Source organism: Grus americana, chromosome Z (genome assembly GCF_028858705.1).
Source record: "Grus americana isolate bGruAme1 chromosome Z, bGruAme1.mat, whole genome shotgun sequence".
NCBI lineage: Eukaryota > Metazoa > Chordata > Aves > Gruiformes > Gruidae > Grus > Grus americana.
Window position 1 is genome coordinate 37519434 of NC_072891.1, and position 27092 is coordinate 37546525.

General features: G+C 39.6%; 1 protein-coding gene across 5 annotated transcripts in view; it reads left to right on the top strand.

Annotated features, from left to right (window-relative positions):
• The first annotated feature begins 3805 nt into the window (after positions 1 to 3805).
• ADAMTSL1 (ADAMTS like 1) overlaps positions 3806 to 27092 on the top strand; it is a 463393-nt gene continuing 440106 nt past the window's right edge. For all 5 annotated transcript variants that reach the window (XR_008574683.1, XR_008574684.1, XM_054810181.1 and 2 more), the window contains exon 1: positions 3806 to 4038. Coding sequence is in view for 3 of the 5 variants with exons in the window: in XM_054810181.1 (XP_054666156.1) it covers positions 3958 to 4038 (81 nt within the window). In the remaining 2 variants the exon portion in view is untranslated. The remainder of the gene's footprint in view (positions 4039 to 27092) is intronic.

Below are 27092 nucleotides of genomic sequence, written 5' to 3' on the forward strand. Positions count from 1 at the left end.
TGTGTTTTTTTACTCATTCTCTATATTCTGTTACTCTGAATCAGATTCTGAAGGGGCTTGATTCTGAAGACTCTGAAAGACCACCTCTGGAATAATCAGGTGTTTGCTTGCTGAGTGTCTCCAAAAGACAGATCACAATGAGAAGCAGAGCAGCTAGAGTTAAAAAAGCTAGAGTCTGCTCAGATGCCAACAAGTGAGATCCGATTGATGCGTGCACATAGCCAACAAAATGTTGGCTTTTGGTTTTGGAAATGGAAAATGGCAAAAGAAAAATGGAGAGGAGAGGAGTTGTAGCTGTTCTGCTTCATGTTCTTATCATTGGTAGTAAGGCATATTTCTCGAGGTTGAATTCCCCTCAGCTTCACCATCTGGGATGGAACTACACTATCAAAACTGCATGTTCTAGGGAAAATTAACTTTTCAAGAATGAGACTTCTAGCTCACTAACAAATTTAATATTTCAAACATTGCTCTTCTGTGCATAAAATGCTTCCTCCACTGGTTATCATTCATTTAAATTCTAAGGTTCAACTCAAAGTCCTGTCAGGCATTAACTATAAAGAAAAATCATGTTTGCTACTTATTACTGATTTTGAATAATGTGTAGTTAAAAATGCAGAAGAAAAGGAATCTGAAGATGCTTAGTCATATGAGGTACTTCACCCACCCTGTGCCTGAGCTAACTCTAGCTATGGAATGGAAACTGTCAAACAAGCTGAAAATCATTGTATCAGTGGCAGGCAGTGGAGGAACAGAAGGGAAAACTTATACACACATTTTCTGTATTTTATGAAAAGTGCTGGGACTCTTCACTGCCTACACTGAGCAGCAGGAGACATACAGGAATGAAGGGCCTACCTACCCTGTGAGACACCTCAGGGCTCCCACGCTCAAAATCCCCTACCTACCTAAGCAGGACCAAAGTATCACAACAACTTTCTACATTTACGAAAGGGTTGTATACTTACAAGACAAGCTGCTGCTCACTGTTGCAAATTGTATTTATGCAAGCACCTAAGTAAGGAAATGTGGCCCCCTTTGTAGGTTCTGAGCCACTTGAAAACCTGGGCACCTGGAATTAATCCTGCAGAAATACTGAGAGCAGTGGGACATCACTATCATAGCGCAGAGGAGCGTTTTGGCCAAACATGCTGTGTAATTCTGAGAATGATGCAGAAAAATGCCTAAAGCCTCAGACGTTTAACATCAACCTACCTTGGTAGATTGTATTATGCCTGCTTGGAGGGTCTACCTGAATTTAGGGCTGCAAGTCTCTGTTTAAAAATGCATTTCTGCAGGAAATAAAGAAGTTCTATAAGAAACAGAAAGAGACACATGATAATCCTATCGTGTAATACCAAGGCAATGTTGCTGGGAGGAGAAAGCTAGATTTTCTAAGAGCATAATCTGCCTGCATTCTAAATGTGGAGAAAAGCACATCCTTGCTAAGCATAGTATTTGTCCTCTCCTGCCTAATGCTAAAAATGACTTCAAAGTTGTTAACCTGTCTTTTTCTGAACTAGGAGTCATTCCTTAGGAAATCTCCTTACATGCATTCCCTCCCTACACAAGAAGCCTTGATCTTTTCTTAGATCTTAAAAGATCTTAAATCTTCCTATATCTTCTCAGATCCCTGGGCTGATGACAGTGTAGATTTGATATTGTGTGCTTGGCAATACTGTTGTGAGTCTCACAAAAGCGTAAGAAGCATACTTCTCTAAGTTCTGTTAAGTTCTTCTCTGGTTAAAAATAATATTGTCAAATTTCTTCATGTCCATTTAATTGGGAAGACACTTTCAGGAAGCTCTTTTTTTCCCCCTAATCATTAATGCATAACTCTACTGTTCTTCTAGACACAACTGTAATAAAAATAACTTTTTTTTTTTGTTACATTGCTGTTAGACAATAATGGTATACTTTCTGTATCAAAAGAGTGTAAAATCACCTGTAGCTAGAAAGTCAGTGTAAGAATCAAGAAATCTTACATTATAAATGCTATAAACACAGAATTCATAATGCAAATAGTAACAATTGTCAATAAAACATTTCCTGACAATTAACATATAGCTTGGTTTTACCTTGAACCCTCAGGCCCTTCAGATAGTTGTAAATGCCAGGAAACGTCCTCCTCATTTCTTAAAAGATAAGCGTAGTTTGCAATGTGAAACTTGTAAACAGCTCATTCCTGACAAATTGGATGTCATGCTTTGTTCAGTCAAATTGTGTTTCTTGGATCATGCAGCATTTATGACATATTTTAGACTACACTACTCCATGCATACAGGAGCCTTAACCTCCATAATTACATCCTAATAAAAACAAGAACTGCAGAATGTTTACATCTTTGCCCAACCATGTCTTTAGAAAGAAAACAAAAATTCCAGAAGTTCATCTGTCATGCATATTCATAGATTATTCCTGGGTGTACTTAAATAAGCAAGCACTTTTCAATTTAAGCTACTGTGCTGTACTTGAAAGAGCATTTCTAAAATGTTAACCGTACCACTTCTGTTTGTTGTATAAATAACAGGTTGTAGAGTTATCAGATGAAATAGGTTATAAATCTCAATGTAAAAGAGCTGCTATGATTTCACATGCAGATCTTAAACCCAATGTGCCTTCACTGCACAGGGCAAAGACTTTCTCAACAATGGCTGACATAATATATAAAAGATGAAGAGAAATGTAACAGTCTTTAGTCCTTGCACATGCTGCTTCATCAACATACAGTTTTATTTAGGATTCCCATATGATTTATTTGGCTCTTCAATGAGGTGTGCATTTTCCAGGGATAAGCCAAGTATGTAAATACACGTGCCCAGACGCTATGGGAGCATTTGAGTAGGCTCATGGTGGGAGCTCTAGAAACGTGTGTAATAACAATACATTTTCTTGTGGTTTTGCAAGAGGCTGATAGGAGCTGCCACGAACCTTTCACAAGCAGCCAACACAAATTTGGCCAGGTTGATGTTCTCATTTGATTGCCACAGCTTGCGCTTTGACTGTTCTATTAGCAGATGCTGCAGTTGCAGGTACCAGCCAGCACCTTCCAGTGAAAGCTTGAAGGCAGCTGAGAGAGCTACATAAAGGGGCTTTGCTCCCCAGCCCAAGCACCTGCAGCTTCTACCTCCAGGCAGACGTGAGCAGCAAGTGTCACAGAACACCAGCATTTCAGCTTATGTGTTCTAGAAATGCTCATAGGCTTAGCAGGCAGGCACATCAAAGAAAGCAGACCAGTGCACCATGGCGGGAGTGGGCTTGTTCCTGGACCTGCACACCCTGTGACTGCATGACTGGCTCTGCCTGCCTTGTGCTTGCCACTGCATCCCACCCTTGCCAATATGCCCTGTTCCTGCTTTAACCATCCCAGCCTGCAGGACCCATCCCTGCCTGTGTGCCCCATCCCTGTCTGCCTCGCCCTGGAAGGCCCATCCCTGCCTGCATGCCCTGTGCCTGCCTGTGTGCCCCATCCCTGCCTGCGCGCCCCATCCCTCCCCAAACACCGCATTCTCGCCTGCACGCCGTCTCTGCCTGCGCGCCCCATCGCTGCCTGCACGCTCCATCCCTGCCCGCGCGCTCTGCCCTTGCTTGAGCGCCCGGTCCCTGCGCGCCCCGTCCCGCCCGTGCGCCCGTCTGTACACGGCCCACGCCCGCCTGCGCGCCGCGCACCCTTCGCGGTGCCCGCTCCGTCCGAGCCCCGGGGGAGCCTCGGGGGAGGCGGCGGCGGCGGGCGGGGGCGGACCGGCAGTGGCGGCGGCTCCCCGCCTCCCTCCCCGCCGCCCGGCAGCGGGGGGCCGCGCCCCCGCGCACCTCCCTGCCCTGCGGGGCCCGGAGGCGCCGCGTACCCCGCGCCGCTCGCAGAGGCGCGCAGGGGCGGCCGCGAGTCAGGCGCGGAGCGGCGAAGCGGGCAGCCCCCCCCGCCCCCGGTGCACCACGCCGGAGCGCCGCGGGAGGAGGATGGCCGCGGCGGCGGGGCAGCGCCGGGGCACTGCCGCCTCCCTGCTCGCCCTCGCCCTGCGGCTCCTCGCCGCCGCGCAGGTAAGGGGGTCCGGGGGCTCGCCCGCCTCCCCGGGGGGCAGGGCCGGGCCGGGGCTGCCCTGCTTCGGGGGCGCGGCGGGAGCTCCGCGGGGCGCGGCAGCGCGCTCCGCACCTGCGGCCGCCGGGGATGCTCCCGTCCCCGGGCTGGGGGAGCGCTGCCCCGGCCGGCGGCGGGGCTCCTCCTCAGCCGGCAGGTAGCTGCCGCGGCTGCCCGCAGCACGGAGGGCTGGCGGGAGGCTCTGCCTGCAGCTGTGTTTGCCGAGCGGACGTCTCCGGGAGTCTGCGCCAGGCTGGTTTTACAGCTCTCTGGAAGGGAGGATGGGAGTGTCTTTATTACAAAAGTTACGGTACTGCTGAGCTTTGCCGAGTGTCGGGGGGTGAAGTTCTCAGCCTCCTTCGGGGGGAAAATACTCTCCAAGATGCAGAGCAACTTTAGGAGTCCCTCGCCTGCGTTTTTCAGACGGGTATTTCGTTCTTAAAGCAGAGTGCTGAGCTGGCTGTGTCACTGCATTTCTCTTGGGTGCAATTTACATCCTCTAACATGCTCTACAGGTAGTTTGCTTTGCTTAGTCATCAATTTGCCATTGCCCAGCTTTTATTTCAGATTCTAGCCAAGGCAAAAAAAAAAAGGGGGGGGGGAAGGAAAATTAGCCTCTCTGATGATGCCCTTGTCAGCCCTCTGGAGACAATAAATGTGCTCACTTTCAGCTTTGTATGTGCCCTAAAGAAAAGCAAGTGTGAACATGGCTCTCCTAAATCATTCCCGTTTTGTTTTTGTTCTTAAATTTTGAAGATGAGTTTTAAATAAGTATTAGCACATTTGCAGTAAAGATGATCTTTTTGTATTTAGGGCATTAATTTATCCCTCTCAAGAAAATAAAACCAAACACTTAAAAAAAAAGAATTTAAAAAAAAAAGTACAGGGTCACTTGAAATAAACTTAGAAGCAGTATTCTCCATATAACTTCAGGCTGCTGCTGAATGGGACAGTTCTGGTCTCCCTCTGTGCTCCTGACCATATATTTTCTGCTCCTGACCATATATTTTCTGTTCCCTTGAACCTCTGTGGTAACTGTACATCCATGAGCAGGTTAGCCTAGTGATCTGAGTAAAGTTCTTAATTTTCATATAGAAACTTTTATGTTTGATTACTTTGCCTTCTGTTGTTGCACCGCTTCTGGATCCCATGCGAAGGAGATGATTCAAAAGCACGGTGGAGGGCTGTGGGGGATGAGGTCTGATGCCAACCTACACCTGCAGGCATGTGGTCAGGACTGGATCATGACCATGTCTCTGGAAAAGCTGTTGACAAAAGGCTGCAGGGTGCATTGGTAGTGCACTGGCGTGCCTCGGGAGCGCACAGACTGTCCCGTAGAGACCAACTTCTAATGGGCTCTGGTGTCTGCTTCTGATAAAGGCCACTAGAGCCCTAATAGCTGTGATCCTGCAATGGAAACCTCATCTGTCACATCCTTTAACCCTGCCACCAACTCTGTTCCCAGGACGGAGATTGAGCTGATATCCCCTGGCACCCAGCTCCATCCCTGCTTATCCTGGCCCTGTGCACCTGCTTGCACTCCTTCTTGCAAGCAGCCCCTCTTTGTAGGGAATTAAAATAGCTCCTTAGTTCTTTTTTACATGCAAATATGGCATATTCAGGCTCACTTTTGAAAAAGTATGGAGCAAGTGAGATGCAGTGCAGCGGATAGGGAACTGGGACTGACAGGCAGTTTAGTTTCCTTTGGCTTTTACGCTGGATACTTAGTTACACGAATTTCATTTTACAGTTATTGAGATAGTGTTACTCCTGAAATAGCAGACTTTGGCGCTGCCTCCTGCCTCTAGTCTCAAATTTACACAGTGATAGTGTGAAAAAAATCAGTTGTCCTCACGGACAGCATTTCCTAGGGCCAAGAACATAATCAGCCTGAGAAGCCTGCTGTTGTTTTTCTAGCATTTGTAATGCGAGATACTGGAATAAGTGGGGATTAAAGTTATGCTTTATTAAGCAGTCACAGGTATGTGCATGTATCACAAAGAAGATATTAAAACCAACTGTAATTCTGTATCGCTGCATTGTATCAATTTAAATTTTAGATTAAATTAAGATGAAAAATGATTGTTCTCATGCACTAAGTATGAACATGAATTTAGGATTTGGATGACATTGCCATACCATATTATGATAAAAAGGAGCATACGAAACTCTTTGCCTTTTTTTTTTTTTCGGAAGGAGAAGTAAACTGAGTCTTCATATTGTGTGTTGTTGTTATTACCATTTTATAAGACCTTTAGGAACTAGACCAGATAGGATCTTTTAATTAGTAATAAATATGATCTATTAATAATTATAGGTATGGACTTTATTTTCAACCTGTAGTTTGGAATTAAGTGCTAGTTTGCTGGGGATGACATACGTTCCTACTGCATCCTGAGTTTGGTGTTCCTGTAGAATTTCAATTTCCTCTTTTTGCATAGTTTTGAAAAGGAATGACTATCACCATTTTTTATAATTTTGTCCTCCTTTAGGTCTATTAACTAATATATTGGGATTTAGTGGAACTTCTCTTCTTAGAATCATTCTACTCACAGTGATTTTTTTTTTTTAATTTGCAACAGCAAATTTTTAAAATGTGGAAGACATTATAGTAGATACCCTAAACTCTTTTTGTTTTTAAATTTCATTGTGACATAGTAGTTATTGTGGTAGACTCAGCTTTTAGCTCTGCTTAAGACTTAATGTATGAGCTTCGTGGATAAGTGCAGGCATTTTCATATGTGTTTTATAGGCTGATTGTATATGAGCACGTTTAGGTCTGGAAAGGGTGTAGGGAAATGTAGACCATTGGTAAATTGAATTTTCATGTTCGTCATTGTTCTTCTAAACTTTTTGTCACATTTGCTATATTAGGATATATATTTATTCTGTTTTTATATTTGAATAGTGTGGTTGCTACAGTGTTCCCTTTTTTATGTCCGTGACACATGTTATAAGGTAGGAGGGAGTGAAACGGGGGGTATTAGGAAATCGTTTATATGGAGAAGAAAGCATCCTTCTAAAATACTTGCATGTAGTGGCATAATAGTAAATTATATTAAGCATCTACTTTTATCTTTTCTCCAACAAAATACTTACCAAGTAAAAATCCACTGAGTTTTGTTCCACTGTCCAGAGAAGACTATAACTATCTTTTCTATTGAATAAAGTTGGAAACAAAGCTGGCCAAAGATACTGAATATAGGAATACACTCACCATCTCTACATTTGAAAAACTGACCATGTTACAGTTAGAAGGTCAAAATACTCAATTCTAGAAGCATTTTAGATGAGACTGTAGAAAAAAATGAGACAAGGACAAAATATTAGAATACAAGTAGTAAATTTATATAGTTCAACTAGCCAGCCAGCACTAAAATGTCATCATGCCCCTACTTCTTTCATGTAGAATCATCTTGAAGTTTGTACCCATGAAAATAATTTTGTAGTGTGTTTCTTATGGATCTTGGTAGTATTATGACCAAAATTATGAGCATAATTATGACTGGTAATGTTAATGTTGAGTAAACTCAAAGAAATTTCACCTCATTGTGGAAGGCTTAAATAAACTTCTGTTACTTTAATGATTGGCGTTGTCTTTTGAGCTTTGCAGTAGATAAAATGAGTTCTGGCTTATATTGTCAGCTGAAGGCATGAAGCCGCAGAAAGGTATATTGTTTTTGCATCATCATCTGTCATATCATTGAAGTTCCTGTTGTATCAAATAATAAGACTCCTTCTCCCCTTCTAATTAGAATCACGGACTCATAAACTGGTTGAGGTTGGCAGGGACCTCTAGAGGTCATCCAGTCCAATTTCCCCTGCTAAAGCAGGGTCATCCAGAGCCAGTTGCCCAATACCATGTCCAGACAGCTTCTGAATATCTTCAGGGATGAAGACTCCACCATTTCTCTGGGCAACCTGTGCCCGGGCTCAATCACTCTCACTGTAAAAAAAAAGTGTTTCCTGATGTTCAGAGGGCACCTCCTGTGTTTCAGTCTGCATCCATTGCCTCTGGTCCTGTCCCTGGGCACCTCTGAAGAGAGCCTGGCTTTGTTGTCTTTGCATTCTCCCTTCAGGTACTTATATACATTAATGAGATCCCCCTGAGCCTGCTTTTCTCCAGGCTGAACAGTCCCTCTCAGCCTTCCCTCATAAGAGAGATGATCCGGTCCCCTCACCATCTACGTGGCCCTTTGTTGGACTCTCTGCAGTACATCCATGTCTCTCTTGTACTGAGGAGCCCAGAACTGGACATAGGACTCCAGATGTGGCTTCACCAGTGCTGAGCACAGGGGAAGGATCACCTCCCTTAACCTGCTGGCAATCCTTTGTTTAAAGCAGCCCAGGATACCATTTGCCTTCTTTACCACAAGGGAACATTGCTGGTTCATGGTCAAGTTTGTGTCTACCAGCTCTGCCCCTGCCCCATCCTTTTCTGCAGAGCTTCTGTATGCTTATAAATTTGGTGAAGAGAAGACTTTGGGCTAGCTTTTTAGCATGGTGGGCACCTGACTCCAATCAAATGTTTTTTTAGGAAAGTTTAATGCAAAATTGTAGAGGTATTTCTGAGCATTCAGGTGTATGGAGAAAAATGTAATTTGAAGCAGTTCTAATGACCTTTTTGTCATGAAAGCCTTAAGCCCCCTTAGCTTCTTTGTGAAGAAGAGTTGAAAATTTAGCAAAAGGAAGGCCTTGCACTGGAGTTGTCTATTGCTAAAATTATGCAAGTGAGACTAAATTTGCTTAAGTTACAGGTCTCTGAGCATTCATAGCCTGCAGCTCACTAGAGATTTAGGATGTCAGCATTTTCACACGTTTTGACAGGCCATATGTGAATATGTGCATATGTCAGGGAAAGAAGCTGTACTTCCTCTTCTGTTGCACCGGACAAAGTCAGATTATTCACAGACCGATATTGCATCTGGATCCTACAGTCATGTTTTCATCTGGACATGTTATGCAAAGGTGGGGTGAATGAAGGATTTGCGAGATCCGAATGCAGATGAAACAAGAGCTACAACAGGTCAAAAGCTACACAGGGAATGGGAATACTTTAGCACCGGTCTGATTGTACAGTTTCTGACAAGTAATATGATCTCTGACAATATTATTTGTTGCTCTCTTGTGTGACCCCAATAAACAGCCTTCTGTAACAGCTTTTGCCTCCTTAAGATGAAAGGAAAAGAAGGAATCAAACTATACATTCATGGTATCTATCTGACTTGAAATTTTATCTCATTCCTCTTTTAGAACCGTATGCCAAATTTCAGGGACTTTAAAATATTGCCCTGTTTGTATTTCCAGGAATAATTGGGTTGATAATGCAATCATACAGTTGGGTACAGATACGGAATACTCTGCTATCTTATCATTAATGAGTAATGGCAGAATTGATTGATGAATTCATATTCTTCAAAAAGCAGAGGTATATTTTTTAATAATCTAGATTAGATTGTAGTATCATGTTCCAGTCTCATATCTCTGTAAATTGCTTCTCTTAAAAATGTAAGCTGTGCATTAAAATACAACTCTGCTCTTGGTGTAGAAGTTCATATTGGGTGCATGACATAGATACTGCTAGAGCTTTATAAGAAACATCAGAGGATGGAAATTATTGCTGCTAGGTGTCCCAAGGATTAAGGAATTCTGTGTGACTATTAGATAAGCATGTGTTGTGTATTAGGAGTTTTGAAAATCTTTGTTAGAAATTGACCTTTTTTTAGACTTTGAAGTCACTTAACATGAAAAAGCAAATCAAAACAAAAAAACCAACCCCACAACAACAACAACAACAACAACAAAAACAGAAAAAAAACAACCCCCAAAAAACCACCACCCTGAAAAACCCCAACAGAAAAAGGAGCCCAGGTATGCTTTCACTGCAGACCACACTTTAATACTTTTTCCTCTCCAGTGTCTTCTAATTTTTTTTTTCCTACAAAATACAATAAAGTATGCCTTGTCTGTGATAAAAAAGATGATCAAACATGATGAAGTCTGCTAATGGGATGTTGTATGGCGAGTAGATGTGCAAGTCATTAGCTGTATTTAGTAACCACAGTATTGCCTGTATGCTTCTGTTCCTGTATTTTAAATCTTCCCATAACAGCTCAAGTACATGTGTACATGTTACCGTTGTGCTCCATAAGGTGCTTTGCACCCTAAAAATGCAGTCATGTCCCACCTGCAAGCAAGACATTTCTGGTTTAGGCAGCAATCTAACAGCAATGTAATGTGTCGTTTACAAGACTTGGTGAATAATGCTGTGTGCATCTGAGTCATGCCCCTATTAAATTTAATTAAACTCTTTAGACCCTTCTCAGTCTTAAGGGTATGTATTTTGTATGCCTTTTGAGAGAAATGTGCAGTCAGCATAATTGTTGAACATGTATGTGCAAGGAAAGTTAGCAAGAGGGGGAGAAATGGAAAGAAAAGAGACAATTCAAGGCCTTTGGGAACTATAAGTGGAGCTCACTTGGTACTTTGGAATAAATTGTGGGATGAATAGATCACTACTTTTGTTTGACACACAGTTAAATTTTCTACAAATAGGAGAAAAAAAAGAAAGGAGAGGAAAAAAAAGAAATTGCATAATTTGCACTGAACATACAGGGGAAATCAGATTATAACAATGAGTTCTGCTGGATAACAGAAATCCTGGTTCTTTAAGCATGTTGTTCTACTGAGTGGACAAGAGCAGTGTTATATGTGCTGCTTACACACCAGTTTGGGACTGGTGTGGGAATGGAGTGGGTGATCTAGCAGGACTGTCCCATCTCAGCCACTAATATCCATCAGAGGAATTAAATGAAGCCTATTCTTGCATCCATGCTTCAGTTTGTTCATAGTCCTATATGGCTAGGTGCCATAAATAATGACTGCATTACATCAGTCCCAGATATGGCTTGTGGAGTGTTGTTCAATACTGTTACTTTTGACTTAACTAAGCATTTCCAGAATTTTCATTTGTATAGATATATTTTTTAAACTGACCCCATATATATCTGTTCTTTCAATGAGGCATTTAATAATGGAAGAGTGGATTTATACAAAACTGCCAGTAATGGTTTAATTTACAGTCTTTGTTTTGACTTGCAGCTTAAACAGGCATATGAATTGCATTGAATGGAAAGACCTGCTTGTGGATTTTGACATAGTTATAATAATAGTCCCACTCTCTGTGTAGCTCAGGTGGGCTGCAGAAACCAGTTTTTCTTTGGGCTGCACATGCTTTTTGATTCTATGAAGAGCTGATATGAAGGAAAGAGTTCATGTATAAGAATGACAGTACTATGTAATAAAATAGCCAAAAATTAGTCTTGTGTGCCTGCATGTTTTCTTTTCTTTTATTTCTCTAAGTGGTTTTTTTAGAGGAAGTAGAAGTGAGCCAGACTCATCCGGACTTATGCTACCTCCCAAAGAAATGACTGACCAACTGCTGCACTGAAAAACACCCCTTCCTTTTTGCCATGGGCTTGACTGAGCTATGTCATGGCAGAGAAGGGGAAATGAAGAAGGGAAGATTTTTTTAACAGATGAAAGACATTTCAAGTTTTCCTTTCAAATTCAGAAAATTTTATATTTAAGTGTTTAAAATTTGTCAGTTGGCTGGAGAATTAAAAAGGCAGCAAAGGTCAGAGCAGAATGTCTCAGTGATCATTTTGCCTAAATAATGTTTGGGAAAATGGTACATTTGTAAAACAACTCTTTTTTAAAAAACTGCTTCATTGTAATAGGCAGTGTCAATAATCTCATGGCAATTTACTGTGGTAGACTAATGCATAGAGTGGTGCATGGGACCATTTTTAAGTGAGAACAGTTTATTTTTTCTTTGAAGTTTTATTAGAAAAATCTCCTTTTTAAACATCTCTAAGTTTCAATAAGAAAAACTGCCTTTGTGAAATCTCTCAAAGAAAAAAAGGTGTACCAATGTAAACAACGGATATTAATTTCCATGTATTTTTTCTCTCCCCCCCTTACTTCTACCTGGCTTTCCGAATCCTCTTGCTACAGCTGTGCTCCTGCTAAAAAGTGTGTGTGTTGTGTGTTTGTAGCTTTGGTTGTAAGTGATCCCAGTGCACCCAGGAAATCAGTCATATGAAACAACCTACATGTTTGCAGATTTGGAGACTGTGTCTGAATAGTCCTTAGAAAGGTAACAAGACCTCTGCGTTTGGTATGTTCTCCCCCATTGCTTTTTACTTCTAACCTTTAACTCGCAGATAATGGCACCGGATATTGCATGCAAAAGCTTATTATGAGCACTGTCACTGAAGCATAATGCTTCGCCTGTGATTCGTACAGTGGCTTTTCAAATTCTCTTTAGTGGAAGACGGCTGTCGAGAGGTAAAGTCTTGAAATCCACTCGGAGTTTAAATAAAGTACCTACAAGTTTCTGTGCTGTATTGCAATGACTAATTGAAGGTGGAGGTGAGTGATTTTCAAACTTAGAATAAATAATTTTTTAATTTTTAAAATTTTTTTGTAAGACATGCTTTTCAGGTATGAGTCAGCATTATATTTAATGACCTGTCTACAAATATGTTTTTGTAGAAACTGTCCTATTTAGGGTTTAATTCCAGGCTAACCAACCTTTGCTGAGTCTTTATGAAGGAGTATTTCAGAAGATTAAAGAGCAGTTGCTAGATGGGTCAGAACCTTTGACTTAACTTGGAATATTTATGTTGGTATTTAAGTTCCTACTGAAGTTCATTTTATGAGCAAGCTCTCTGCTTACTAAATTCCATATTTTCATGTTGCATAGTTCATAAATGCTTAAGCATTTTCATTTGCTAACAAAATGTACACTTATCCTGTAGTCCCCTTACAAGAATAAGCTGGTATTACAGTCTTGCATCTGTACACCTGTATATGCATATGTGGGGCAAAGATAGAAGTCATTAAAAAAAGATCCCTTCTACGTTTGAAAGCTACTTGCCCTCATTACCTTCACATTCAATTACAGATGGTAGAGAGAAGATGTTTTAACGAGTGATTTTGAATATGAATTACACACTACCAAAAATGTGCTTAGCTTGTGGTAAGCAAAAAAAAATAGATACAGAATAAATACAAGTTGCACACGGACAGGAAAGAACCCTGTTTTTCTTTTAACCTAGAAGCTTGTGCTGTATTAACATTTTTATTAGAAAAATGTTTCTGTCCTTCTGATTGTATTTAGTCTCTGATACTTCTGGCGATGGTGTCATAACATTGTTATGATGTTTTGCATTTAAGAGTAAATGAGCATACTGAAAGGAGGATTATGTAGTTTTGGGGTTTGACCAGGAAAATGCTTTATCTTTGCATTAATTTATTTATTCAATTTTCCTGATATGAAACAGTTTGAAACGGTGTGGTTGTAGAACATATGCATCTTCAATGGCAAATTTTAAACATATCTGCCCTGGGTTAATCATAGCGAGGTTGTACTGTAGAAAGGATTTATTATTTGTTGACTGGCTTTTTCAAGGAGGTTGAGCGTAGGGGATAACTGACTGCCACTAACTTTTAACGCAATTTGGAAACCTAACTTAATCTTCCTATTACAGTAACAGAGGAATCTACTAGACACTGAATAGCCACACAGTGAAGAATGTTTTCATCTGTTCAGAGAGACACATACGGGAAAGAAAACTTGATGTTTGGTTGCTGTTCAGAGGGAGAAATACAACAGAATTCCTCAGACAGGCAGCAGCTTCTGCACTTCCCTTGACGGACTGACCTGCCGCAGTCAAGGGACAGCAAGCTGAAAAGTGAGATGCTTAACATTTCATAGAAAAGCGACTGCACTGTGAGAGTGGGAAAATGACCTTAATAGATGCATATATGAATATCAACTCCACAAAATTATTAGATTTGTTGCTAAAAGAAAATTTTGGGAAAGAATTTTAAAGCTGTAGTTGAGCAATTTTGAAGAAATGTCTGCATATCAGGAGGACATTCTTGTTAGGAAAAGCTTACTTCTAGAGCTTTTAGAAATTTTAGAAACTACTCTTTTTTTTTTTTTTTTTTCCTAAAAGCTTTATTTGTATTATATTTAAAGCAAAAAAATTGACTTCATCAGGCTCAGAATAATTGTTTTTTCCTCTAATTATCTGAAACTTCATACATGGACAAAGTGGACTGTTCTGAAATTAGTTTAACCAGTGAAACCTGCAAGCTGTGCAGAGACTTTTGGCGGGGGATGGGTGGTATTTGGCTGTTTGTTTTCTCTCCAGATTTATAAGATTTTTTTGGGGGTAGGGGTCTGTTTGTGATTTTTTTTTTTTATTTTTTCTTCTTAAACTGTAGCAAGAACATTTCTGCTATCTCAAGTTTCTGTAAGATAGGAACATGGATTTCTGCTCAGGGTTAAAATGCTAAAATTAGCTTGCACCATGTCCTTATTTCCCTCTTTCCTGAAATTAAGGTGATGGAGCAGTCTTTGAAAATGTTGATGTAAATTAACTTAAATTTTTGCATTGAATCTGAAATATTTTTCAAGAAATCATAGCAGGGACTTTTTTTTTTTTTTTTTTTTTTTTGGTGGCAATGCTTTTAATTTTAATGTCCTTAAACTTAAACCTCAACTTCCAGGAGATATTTTTACCTGGAACAAGTTTTGTTCAGTATGTCATTTGGAAAGCAGTAGTCTGGGGAAAATGAAAAGAGGCTTATATAGCATCAAAACTATCTTCAACTGTAATGAATAACTGTAATTCCAGTCTTGCCACATCTCTAGCACCGGCATCTTGCTATTAATTGGTTGCTGCCAAAAAGGAAGGAGAACATGATGTTTTAACAGGATCTCTGAAATGTTCTGGGTTGTGGAACAACCCTTTTCCTTGTCTTGGAGACTGCACATTTTCATGTCAGATCACACATAAAGAATTCTGGATGTTGGAGTGCAGTTAAAATGGGTACTTACTGGGTCCCTTTCAAACTGGTTTACTACCAAGAAAAATATTACAACCATAAGCTATGCCATTTATGTGACATCAGATCTCCAACAAGGTGAAACTATAGAGGAAAACCCAAGAGTTCATTAAATTAATTTGAAATGTTTATTATCAGAACAATGAAGGAAAGAACCTGTGCAGTAAAGGATTGGCTAGTTTTGTTTTAAAAGTAATATTCTTCTGTAGCAGATTCTATCCTTGATATAACTTGGCACTGTATTGGGACTATGTCAATACCAGGAGGAAAACAGGTGTATTTTAAAAAATGTGTTAAAACCCTTATATATGTACTTTATGCTAGTGGTTTGGAATTAACTGCTGCCTATGTTGGATTTCGCTGCTGATCTGATATTGTATTTTTGAAAGCTTACCTCTCTCCTATCTATACAAAGCCAAAATGGTCTGTTTCCAGATGAAACATTGGTTTGACTTTTAGATAGTTCTATGCAGAGTTTCAGTGTGATCTGTGTCTGCTTTTGTGCAGAACAGATTCTGGCTTTGTGAACCTGAGAGCTCAGATCTTCCTAAGCCTCCTTAAAAATTCAAGCCAAGATGAAAACATGGAAGAAGGCTAAGTATAAAGCTGCTCACCCAGGCTTTTTATAAAAGTATATTTAGAGCCCTGTCAGGCTCCTGTAATATCCTTATGGGATTTTAACTATAATAGAACATATTCTGAAACAGTGACCGTAGCTACAGAAGAAAGGTGACGCATCGCAGGGTCACTGTGGGCATATAATATGATAAAATGCAATAGTTCATCAGCTTCTTTAGAAAAAGAACCAATGTAGTTAAGTAGATTGTTAGTCAGCAATCCATATGATCCAAAAATATTTCATCATGTAATGACCATTTTAAGATCGCAGCAGATATGATTATCTGACCCCAGTCTTTAATAAAAGTACAAGTACAAAAGTACTACTGGCATAGCTACTGTTGTATTTTTTTGGTTTGTTTGTTTTTTGGTTCATTCATTTGGGGGGGGGGTGTTTGTTTTTTGGGGTTTTGTTTGTTTGTTTTGTTTTGTTTTTTAAGACAGTTCTTAGGATTAATGTATCTTATGAAACCAACCTTAGGATGATTTTTGTGTTCCTGGGGTCAAATTGCATCCAACGTTCAGTGAATGAATTTCAGTTAAAGACGAAGGGATGGAAAGGTATATTTTTGCCTTTATTTTGTTTTCTTTTACTCTCTGAAAGGCTTTAATCTGTCCCAGAGAAAAAAACCAATAAGGATCTATTACATGTGGGGAAGCAATCTTGCAGAAATATAATTTTCAAAATACTTATATTTAGTACTCTGTTATGAAGATGGCCCTGTGATCATCTAGCTGAAATTTGAGGTTTGTATGTTTCATTCCTCTTGTAAGTTTTGCACTCATGGCCTTCTGTGACGGGGTTACAGCATTGGGTGGATAAGGGAAGAGCAACTGATGTCATCTACCTGGACTTGTGCAAAGCATTTGACACTGTTCCACATGAAATCCTTGTCTCTAAACTGGAGAGACGTGGATTTAGTGGGTAGACCACTTGGTGGATAAGAAATTGGTTGGACAGTAGCTTTCAAAGAGTTGTAGTCAACAGCTTGATGTCTGGATGGCGATCAGTGACAAGTGGTGTCCTCTGGTGTCTGTACTGGGACCAGTACTGTTTAATGTCTTTCTTGGGGACTTAGTGGGATTGAGTGCACCCTCAGCAAGTTGGCCGACAACACCAAGCTGTGTGGTGTGGTCGACACGCTGGAGGGAAGGGATGCCATCCAGAGGGACCTTGACAGGCTGGAGAGGTGGGCCCGTGTGAACATCATATTCAACAAGGCCATATACAAGGTTCTGCACCTGGGTCAGGGCAATCCCAACCACAACTACAGGCTGGGCAATGAGTGGATTGAGAGCAGCCCTGAGGAGAAGGACTTGGGGGTATTGGTGGATGCAAAACTGAATAAGAGCTGGCAATGTGCACTTACAGCCCAGAAAGCCCTGGGCTGCATGAAAACCAGCGTGACCAGCAGGTTGAGGGAGGTGATTCTGCCCCTCTACTCCGCTCTTGTGAGACCCCACCTGCAGTACTGCGTCCAGCTTTGGGGGCCCCAGTACAGGAGAGGCATGGAGCTGTTGGAGAGAGTCCAGAGGAGGGCCACGAAGCTGATCAGAGGGCTGGAGCACCTCTCCTATGAGGACAGGCTGAGAGAGTTGGGGTTGTTCAGCCTGGAGAAAAGAAGGCTCTAGGAACACCTTATAGCAGCCTTCCAGTACCTGAAAGGGCCTATAGAAAAGCTGGAGAGGGACTGCTTACTAAGGCATGGAGTGACAGGACAAGGGGTAATGGCCTTAAGCTGAAGGAGGATAGATTTAGATTAGATATAAGGAAATAATTCTTTACTATGAGGGTGGTGAGGCGCTGGACCAGGTTGCCCACAGAATTTGTGGCTGCCCCCTCCCTGGGGCCAGGTTCAAGGCCAGGTTGGATGGGGCTTTGGGCAACCTGGTCTAGTGGAGGGTGTCCCTGCCCATGGCAGGGGGGTTGAAACTAGATGATCTTTGAGGTCTCTTCCAAGCCAAACCATTCCATGATTCTATGGGAGCTGCCTATTTAATCCTTCATGTCCATGACTACTTGTGAAATGACAACTGTTATACTTTGCTTCATCATTGGTAACTCAAATGAAAATGCCTTAGCAAGTGCTTTCAATCCTGCTGCGTGGTATCTTATTGTTTGTTTATGTAAATTATGTGTAACAGATTAAGTATTCAAGGTATTTTGTACACTTTTATGCTTTCTGAGTGCCTTCAGATTACAGTCTTGCTGGGGATTCACATGGAATTTTAGGATGTGTTAAGGAAAAATAAGAATGGGGCAGGGGGGAACCAGTAGTTTAATTTGGTGTGATAATTTCCTGGATTTTGACCCTCTCCGCTCTTGTAAGAGGCAAAATTCTCTGTTCTCCCACAGTATTGAATCCTGGTGTGGGAAAAGCTCACCTGATTTCTCAAGGGTAAGGGTAATAGCAAAATAAATGGTACACCAGTTGTTCCTGTCTGTCTCCTTCCCAGACAGTGTGTTAGATAGAAAAGGGTGTTACAGGTGCTCTGAATTTTTGCTTATATGTAAGCAACCACAATGGTCTCCCAACGTGCTTCATTCTGTCCTAATGTATTAAATGAATTTTGGTAGTTGCCCAAGGAAGATATTGTCTGTTTGGTCCTATGCTGAAAAGAGAAGCAGATTGAGCCTCCCAGATTGTACCTAAGGAATCCATTGTTTGTCATCCATGTAAATCTCTGCAGCATATACTCCTTTCTCAGTATTCCCTTTCCTTGAGTAAATGGGATTGGTTAGATCTAACCTGGATGGAGGTGGTAGACGGATTCCAAGCAGATTGAAAAGAGCAGACTAAAATGTTTCCAAATACTTGCTTCAACTTCCTCGGTTGTGAAGGCTGGATTGTAATAAGGACAGTGGGTAACGTAATAACGTAAAACCCTGTTAGGATGGGATGAACTGCTTGGATGCATGTTCTGGAAGCAAACCTGACAGGCTTTTCCCTTGCTCCTCTGGCATCCTAATAATAGGAGAAAAAATGAACAGAAAACTCTTACTTTGTCCTAATGTTCCCCTTCCCCTCCACTGGGTGCTATTATTGCTTTATTTCCTGGTAGAAAAGGTGAGACATTGCAGAAAACCTTCAGCCAGGTGTCACTTGCGTTTTCCTTAGCTTTTATCCCCTGGTGAGTCTTGACTTCAGCAGCTTGGAAAAGTGACCCAGTTCCTTCCAGTGCCGGGGGAAGAGGTGTGGCTGTCTTTTGCCCTCCTGATACTCCAGTATAACTCTGACTCATATGCAGCACCAGGTGCAATTACAATTTTTGCTTATGGAGAAGCACACAAAAAATTCTGTTAAACAGATTTTTAAATATCTAAAATGCATTGAAAAATTTTGAGTTGAAAAATTTTAAGTGTTTGGCAAAATGTGTATGAATATATAAATATTATTTATTGCATCAGGTTTATAAGTGCATGAATAGATATTTTCCAAATGTCTATACATACTTGGATTGAAATCAGTTTCCTGCAGTTCAGAGAAAGGGACAATTGTACATATAAATGGTAAAAGTATCCAGGATTTTCAAATATTCATGAAAAACAGGAAACAGCAAAGCAGGTAAGCAAAGATATTAGTTTAAATATGTTCACTGGGCTGGATAAAGACTGTTCTTAGAATCAGATGTTTGATTGCTTTTTGTTAGATTGTGATACAGGAAGGCAATTATATCTTCAGTCAGTGAGTTTTACCCAGCTATAAACGCCCAAGTTTACTATTTTAGGTCCTCCACACAGTTACCTGATTTTCTCTACCTTTTGTTATGATTTAGCCTAGATTTTTAGGGAGAGAAGATCATTTAACATAACGTAGCATTGCATCCTGTCAAATGTAACTTTGTTCAAGCTTTTATGCGCAAGACTGATGTTCACTGGCAGTTGATACTCCCACTACTTTAAAAAATACACCTGTGAAAATAGAATTGGTTTTTGGAATGGAAAAATAATCAAACGATTCAGAACTAAATATCCAAAAGAAAAAACCAACACATTCATATGGATGAATCGGTTCTGAACATGCAGACCCAGACACTCTGGGCCACATACATGCTTGAACACTGTTGAATATTCTGTAGATGCAGCAAAACATGAACATAGCTAATGAATTGCTGTATCCTGTGAACACAAGAAAAACCAGTGGGTTTTTCAGGGCTCCTTACAATTATTGTCTCTACAGAAAGGAAAAAAAAGTCTATAGATAAAATCAAAGAGAAAACACTAATGCTCCATATAGAAGTTTGTACAACATTTGCGGCCCACAATACAGCAATAGCAATACTTGAAAACTGAACGGATTTGTAAGATTTCCTGGCTCCCAAGGAAACTGCATGACAGTAATAAGAGGGCAATTAGAGCCAACAGAGGCTTTGTAATGAATCACTGCTTTAATTTGGTTTAGTTTTTCTTCTGTAAAGTGTAGAATAAAAATATGTGTTTGAAATTATGTTAAGTAAAACTGAAAATTGCCCAAGAACTCTAATTAACTCCACTTAGTAAACTTACTTAACTAAGTAAATTTTGAAGGAATGGATTTAAAAAAAAAGAAAAGGTCCAAGTGGGAAGAAATTGCATGCAACTAATGAGCTGACCTAGGCTGATTTACCAAGGCTAAGTCTAGGCTGGGTATCTAGTCTGGGCTCAGGTAAGTGGGTCAGGAAGAGCTGATTTCATCAATTGATCTGATGAAAAAACATTTGAGGGTTCAGGCAAGGGCTGGTTTGCGACCACATGTGCCTGTTTCTTTACTGCTCTGTTGCCCAGGTGCCCTGGTCATGCCAGGCCTCAAGCTGCAATGAGGTTTAGCAAAAATGGAGGTAACTGAGCTAATCTGATTCATAAGCTTTTTCCAGATGTAAGTGGAGACAGGGGGATGGTGTTGCACTGGATGGAAGATAGTGGTGTGGGGTTTAGCAGCAGATAGAGCTGACCAGACATCACTGGGTCTAGGATACGTGTTTCAGAATGGCTTGCGGAAAGGGAGGATTAAAAAATCTGATTTTGTGTGTGCTCTAAGAGTCTAGTGTGATTAATTCAGTATGTTGTTTGAAGGAAGTTTTTTTGTTAGGAAGGAAGCAATGTATGTTGAAGCAAGTAGAATCAGCCACGAGGAGAGTGCTACTGCTGACACATCTTACTGCAGCTCAATTCTGCACATCAGACTTGAAAAATATTTCTGAAAATATCATTGCAAGTGGTTCATCATCAGTGAAAATACGAAAGTAGAAGAGAGAAACATTTTCCTTTTTCACCTGTATGAATGCAATAGTGTAGTATATATGTAGATTTTGCTACAAGTTTGATTTTGGTTTTTTTTTGTTAATTTTGTTTCAATATTTTTTTAAAGAAGCTGAGAGAATTGTAGTTGAAGACATCTTTGAATTTCTGAACTGACTTTTAATGATTTGACATGTTCCTTTCACCTACTTTTTGGTTTGTACAGGATATCTGCTTTTCTTTCTCAAGTTATTTTCAAGTGATCTCAAGTGATAGTATAACATGAGAGCCTTATGCAACCAGTTTGCTTCCTGATTAAGGGTACATAGGTTTTGCCAAGTCAGATATGATAAGACGTAAATTGAGATCAGCTGTGGATATATCAGGCATGTGTAAATAGATTACTTATGAAGTGATATATCCTGTAGATTGTCCTGTTACAGGTTTGTTCTCTAACTGTTTGGGTGTATAGGTGTATAGGAGTATAGTATGCATAAAAGTGCATTTCAATGTATGCTACTTCTTTCCATCTGTTTGTTACAAGGCATATTTGTGGTTTTGCACATAGTGGATTCCTATTCGCTCTTTGGGACTCCAAGTTTTACAGATGGCATATCTATTTGTGATAACATCTATTATCTACTACAACCATATTTTATAGTAGGTATATTTATTGCTCATTTTGTCTTCATTGCAGTCAATGTTTATTCAAAGGATGTTAATCCACTCTAGGTTATCACTTTGCTTTGAAGTCTATATGCCCTGTTCTAAGTTATTCGTTAGTATAAATTTACATTTCTCTGACTGGTTCAGAGTTACCCCAGAAAATGGTCCACTAAAATAAAACAATAGATGTATCCAAAAAATGACAATGTGTGATCTGCGAAGGAAGGAATGACACTTACATGAGATTAAAATGCTGAATACAATCTGCAGACTAATATAGAGAGGAAGACATAAAGTCCTGGTTATTTACCCATTAAAGCTCAGGTAACAGAGGCTTGAATTCACTGGCAGCTTCAGCACAAAGCCTCCATGTCCTTTGGCTAGGCCATTTTAAGTCTGTGATTATCTTATGATGATTATACTTCAACTACTTGAGGAAAAAGAAGGTTAGGAGAAGGAACAGATTTGTAAAGCATATTGAAAATGAAATGTTCTTCCTTTTTAAATTCTTTTGTTGTTAGATATAAAAGACATTTCTGAAAGGCACGCTGGCATTTGAAAGACTATTTTATCACAGAAGTGTCAGTGATTGTGCAATGTTATGAAGAGCTGGAGAGACCAAGGGAGGATGGTACTGCCAGTGTTTCAAACAAAGCTGCTTCTTTCCAGTGGTGTACAGTTTCTCAGCCATTATTTCTCCCTTATTAAAAAAGATGTAATAAAAGGATGCTTATGCAGGCAATTACCTGGGGAGGCAGGAATCCCAAACTGTTGATGTAATTTGGGTGTTTTCTTTAATCAATTGTGAGGGAGCAGATGAAATTAATTTCTTATTTTTCCTGCTAGAAACGAAGTTGTCCTGCAGCACAGAGGTGCCTACTTATTTTTAAATAAAATTTAAGAGTTAACAGCAAAGACAGCACCAAATTGTTAAATTATTATACTTACTGGCAATGTTGCTGAAATATGGACAATATATTTTGAATAACAATAAGTATGTAATAAAAATGGACTAATAAAATTTTGATATAGCTGTTGCACAGTCAAGCTACAGAATAGACCTACTGGCTGCCGTATCAGAAACAAACAGGCCTGTAAGTTTCCAAATTAAGGGAAAACTCCCCTTGTATTGTATAGATATGTTACTAAATTGTCTATTTAAAATTTTTCTTGAAAGGCCAGAGTTCAATGTTTTGTGCGTGTGCCCATTCAATAATGAGAATGGAGTGAGGCACACAGTTATGTGTCTTGTGTAGTAGGGGAAAGCTGAATTTTCCATTTGAACTGGTTGTTTGATTTTTTGGGGGGCGGAGGGGAGGAGAGATAGTCACTTGCACTCTGCGTTGGTTTTAGGCCAATGGGATAGCAGGCAAATTTTCACTTCTTTGAGTGTTACATCCTGCAACAAGGAGACAGGGTTGATACGGACTATTTAGAAAAGGATACAAGTACCAAAACAAGTGGAATGTGGCTGAAAAGAGGAAATGGGTTAGTGTTACCCTCAAAGAAGAAAATAATGTAAGGGAAAAGGAATACAGTACATGTATTTACATCTCAAAGAACAGAGGCAGGAATTTTTTGTTTTGTTTTGTTTTCATAAACTCTTATATCACATTTAAGATTTTATCCTCAACTTCAAATGTTTATCTGTCTGATGAACAAGACAGCATTCCGTATATGTCCCATTTCTGTGTCAGGAGGGGGAGAGCCTTTTGATGGCATAAGAATAAAAACGAATGTTGCCTGTGTTTTGCATACCCCTTAAACCCTGGTGAATGGAGAAATGTGAGAATGCAAGGAAGATGTTGGACCTGCATCTTACTAGTGTTTTCCTTTGGGCTGTGAACTGGAGCCTCTTAAAAACCTTTTACCTCCAGACTTTTCTTCCTGCCCCCATACAACTCTGCATTCAGAGAGTGATATTTTGTTCATAGATCCTGCCACAGGATCAAGCTGAAGTCTTAAATTTCTAACATCTCTTAAATACTGTATATTTTACACTCTTTATACAATTTTTCCAACTGTAAAACAAAGATAAGAATTTCTATTTTTCTTGTGCCTTTTATACTTTTGGTTGGTTTCAAAGCAGGAAGATGTATGTTCTTTAGGCAGTGCACAGCAAAACACATCCTAGTTCTTTGCATTGCATAGTTCTTGAGAAAACATTGCAATTTAAATAACACCTGTGAAACCCACAGGCTTTAATGGCAGAACCTTTGCTAGCTGCACTCTTGCTAGATGAATGTTTTTGGATTACAGGATTAACACCTGAAAATTATCTTTGCAATAGTTGAAGTTAGATTTTTACACATCAGCTCTGAAGTTCAACTTAGTATCTGCTGGGAGCATTTTTCTTACTTGTAATAACAGGATTACACATCTCCTCCCCAAAGTCTGCATCGTGTAAAGAATCAGTCATGAGCACATATCCTTCAAACTCCTCCTCAGTGCTCTTTCCCTCACTATCCCTGTTTTAGTTGTGATATCCAGCCTTTTCCAGGATTACAGCTGCTGATAAATTTGTCTGCAATACTGCGTAAAATCATGGTCTGGAAAGCAATTTCTGAAACAGAATTAGGAAGAAACTTCTTTTTTAATACTATGCTTTAATGTTTTTGTCAACGCTTTGTAGCATTGCTGAAATACAGGAGACAGAAGCCAAAGAACTGACAATACATTCTTTCCTCTGGAGACATCACCTTTATGAAAAATCCCATCTACAGTTCTGCATATTGGTGTATGTGTCTAGCTGATTGTCTTTGCAATACAGAAATCTTATAGTAAGCAAAACTGGCAGTGGGGATATTGACCTTGACAGCTGTACTTCATTTCTCAAACATGGGTTTTTGGGACAGTTGCAGCTCTTGCAGTAGGTAGTGTTTGTCTGAACAGTGGCATCTATCATGAACCCAGAATTTAGAATAGATTCTTCATTGCATAAAAAGCAGAGAACGTCAAATATCCTAAAGCCAAAATATCATTAATAGCTATTACTTTTGTCTACTACGTCCTATTTTAACAAAGTAGGAGGATTTTTTTTTTTTTTCCTTTTTTACTTTTTAGGACTACTTTGGAAGTACTACATACTGTTCATATTTAGTTTGTTTTATAGGGCTTTTACTTCTGTTTACTCTTTCTAAATATTCCAGAATTCCCAGATGAAAGACTGGATTTGTAAAATGGCCTAAGTTAGAAAGATATAAATGGTTCTATGAGATGAAGACAATATGGGACTTAATTCAGCCTGACAGAAGTTTTCCCACTTAATCTAAAATCTAAATCCTCAGGATCCAAGGATTCCTAGTTTCTTAAAAGCTCTAGGATGTATACTTGTAACTCTGAGAAGGACAAATAACTTATACTGGATTTTAAAAGTTAAGACATCTCAAATGATTTTCAATGTATGCTAGAATGACTAGAAGGAGTATATGGACATGTGGCAACTTGGATATACTTTCCAAGTCACTGGTAAGACCTGGTTTTGTCTGCCTTTAGTCTAAAAGGGTGGATTCTAAAATTGTCAAATTTTGAAAACTTTTTTGTTGTTGTTCATGTTTAATAGCAGCTTCTTCACTTGATGCTAAATTTTCAAAGTTGTGAAACAGTTAGCAAGAGAGATCTGAAGAACTGTTGAAGCTAGAAACTTAAGTAGAGATTTTTTTCCAGTGTTTCAGAGGTAGCCTTGCCCTTATGTTCTCAGTATGACTTGTTTCCTAGGAATCACAGATTGTTAGATTCAGAAATTCTAAGGATTCTCCCCTTTAGCACTGGGGAGAGGATGAAATTACTGGGATTATAGCTTCAAATCACTTCAGCTGGTTTCATGTCACTGAGGAGTATAGCAAGAAATTTGTTCATGTCAAGGTTATTTTTTGTTTGGTTTGTTGTGGTTTTGGGTGGTTTGGTTTTTTGGGTTTTTTGGGGTTTTGTTTGTTTGTTTGTTTGTTTTTTAATATAACGAGGGGCAAGCCATCTATGGAGCCTCACTCAGTAAGTGTTTGGAACTGCTCGTTTTCAGTTATGTCTGATTGGTTTAAATGAGCACGTCACTGGTCTTACTGAGGTCAACAATCGGTAGAAAATCTCCTTTAACTTTCTCATAGTTGAGCTGAAGGAACACGTCTTTCAACTTTTTAACAATCTGGAAAGCAGGAAATCACTGCAGGCCATTGAAAGCTGACAGTTTACAGTGCATTTGCTGTGGGTTATTGGATGCAAGAATAAAAGTCACTGAGTTACAAAAGAAAGAAGTATGAATTTTTGACAGAATTAATCTGGAAGTATTTTTAAATAATGAAGTACAAGGTAGTCAATATGAAATTTGAGATTGTGTTTGTCTTTAGTAGCAACAAGTAGACTAGATTAGCCTTTGGAAAGCTTGTTTAGATAATTCACAGCATTAAATGAACATAGGTAGTATGTGTTTATTATTCTTAACTGCAGTGGTAAACTACTTAAAAAAACTGAAACAGCATTGTTATTTTGTATTTGAGCACTCTGAGAACAAAGAAAGCAAACAAAAGTTATTCTATACCATTTCCTGATTAGAGTGTGTAGGTACTGCTTTGAAACAGTTTCCTTACACGTGGCGTCTTCTTCACACTATGCCATGATTTTTGTCATACCACTACCAATTATAAATGCCTGTAAAATGCAAGGTTATCTTCAGACCAGAGTGCTTTGGAAAATACTGTGTCATTTCCAAGAAAAAGAAAATTCTAAAAATGAGAAATGAGATGGTTCAGAGGAAGTTATGAAAACAAAATAGAGGATGACCCTGGATTTTCACTTAATGAATTCCTCTAGCAACATTCACGAGCAGGCACAGGAATCTCACTGGAAATGTTTTGAATAGTTATATGCAATAATACATTGCACATTGGAAAAGGGTTTAGAGGAGACTACGGACAGAAAAAATTAACTGAGAGGGTAACCAGAACTTCATTGTGATAAACACTTAAATAACTCCTTCTGGTGTTCCTTAATCTTTTTGAGTAGGTATTTCCTTTTTTTAACAAGACTTTAACTAAACATTTATTTGTTCTGATGCAGCCTTTAGACTTGGGCTTCTCTTGGCTAACAGTTCGTCCATTACATTACTAACTAACTAACTAAATAAATAAATGTGATTGGTTTAATGTTGGTAGTAGCTTATATTCACTACATTGCTATAACCATTGTATTTTGTCTGGACACATGGCTTTTCTCATGTTTCTCTCTCTTTGTCCTCTCCTACCTCTTCAAGTCTACCAGCAAAAATAAAGAGTTGCACCCGCAATAACATACCATGTATTGTGGAAAGCAAAGTTTAATACAAGGTTTTAATGATATTATTTATACAAAACCAGTGATAACAGAAACAGGACTTTGTTCCTTCTTAACCTTGAATAACAGGGGGACGTGTTAGTTATCTCCAGAATCTTGGAAGAATTATTTACATCCTCTCCTGATGCAGATTATTTGTTTCTCCCTTCCCCTCTTCCCCCACCCACATTCCTCTGAAGCACTGGATGTTTGCCATGGCTCGAAGGATGTTGAGCTGCATGTGCAAGTGTTGCTGTTTACTTGAGAAACTTCCCTGGTGCTTGGTTGTGT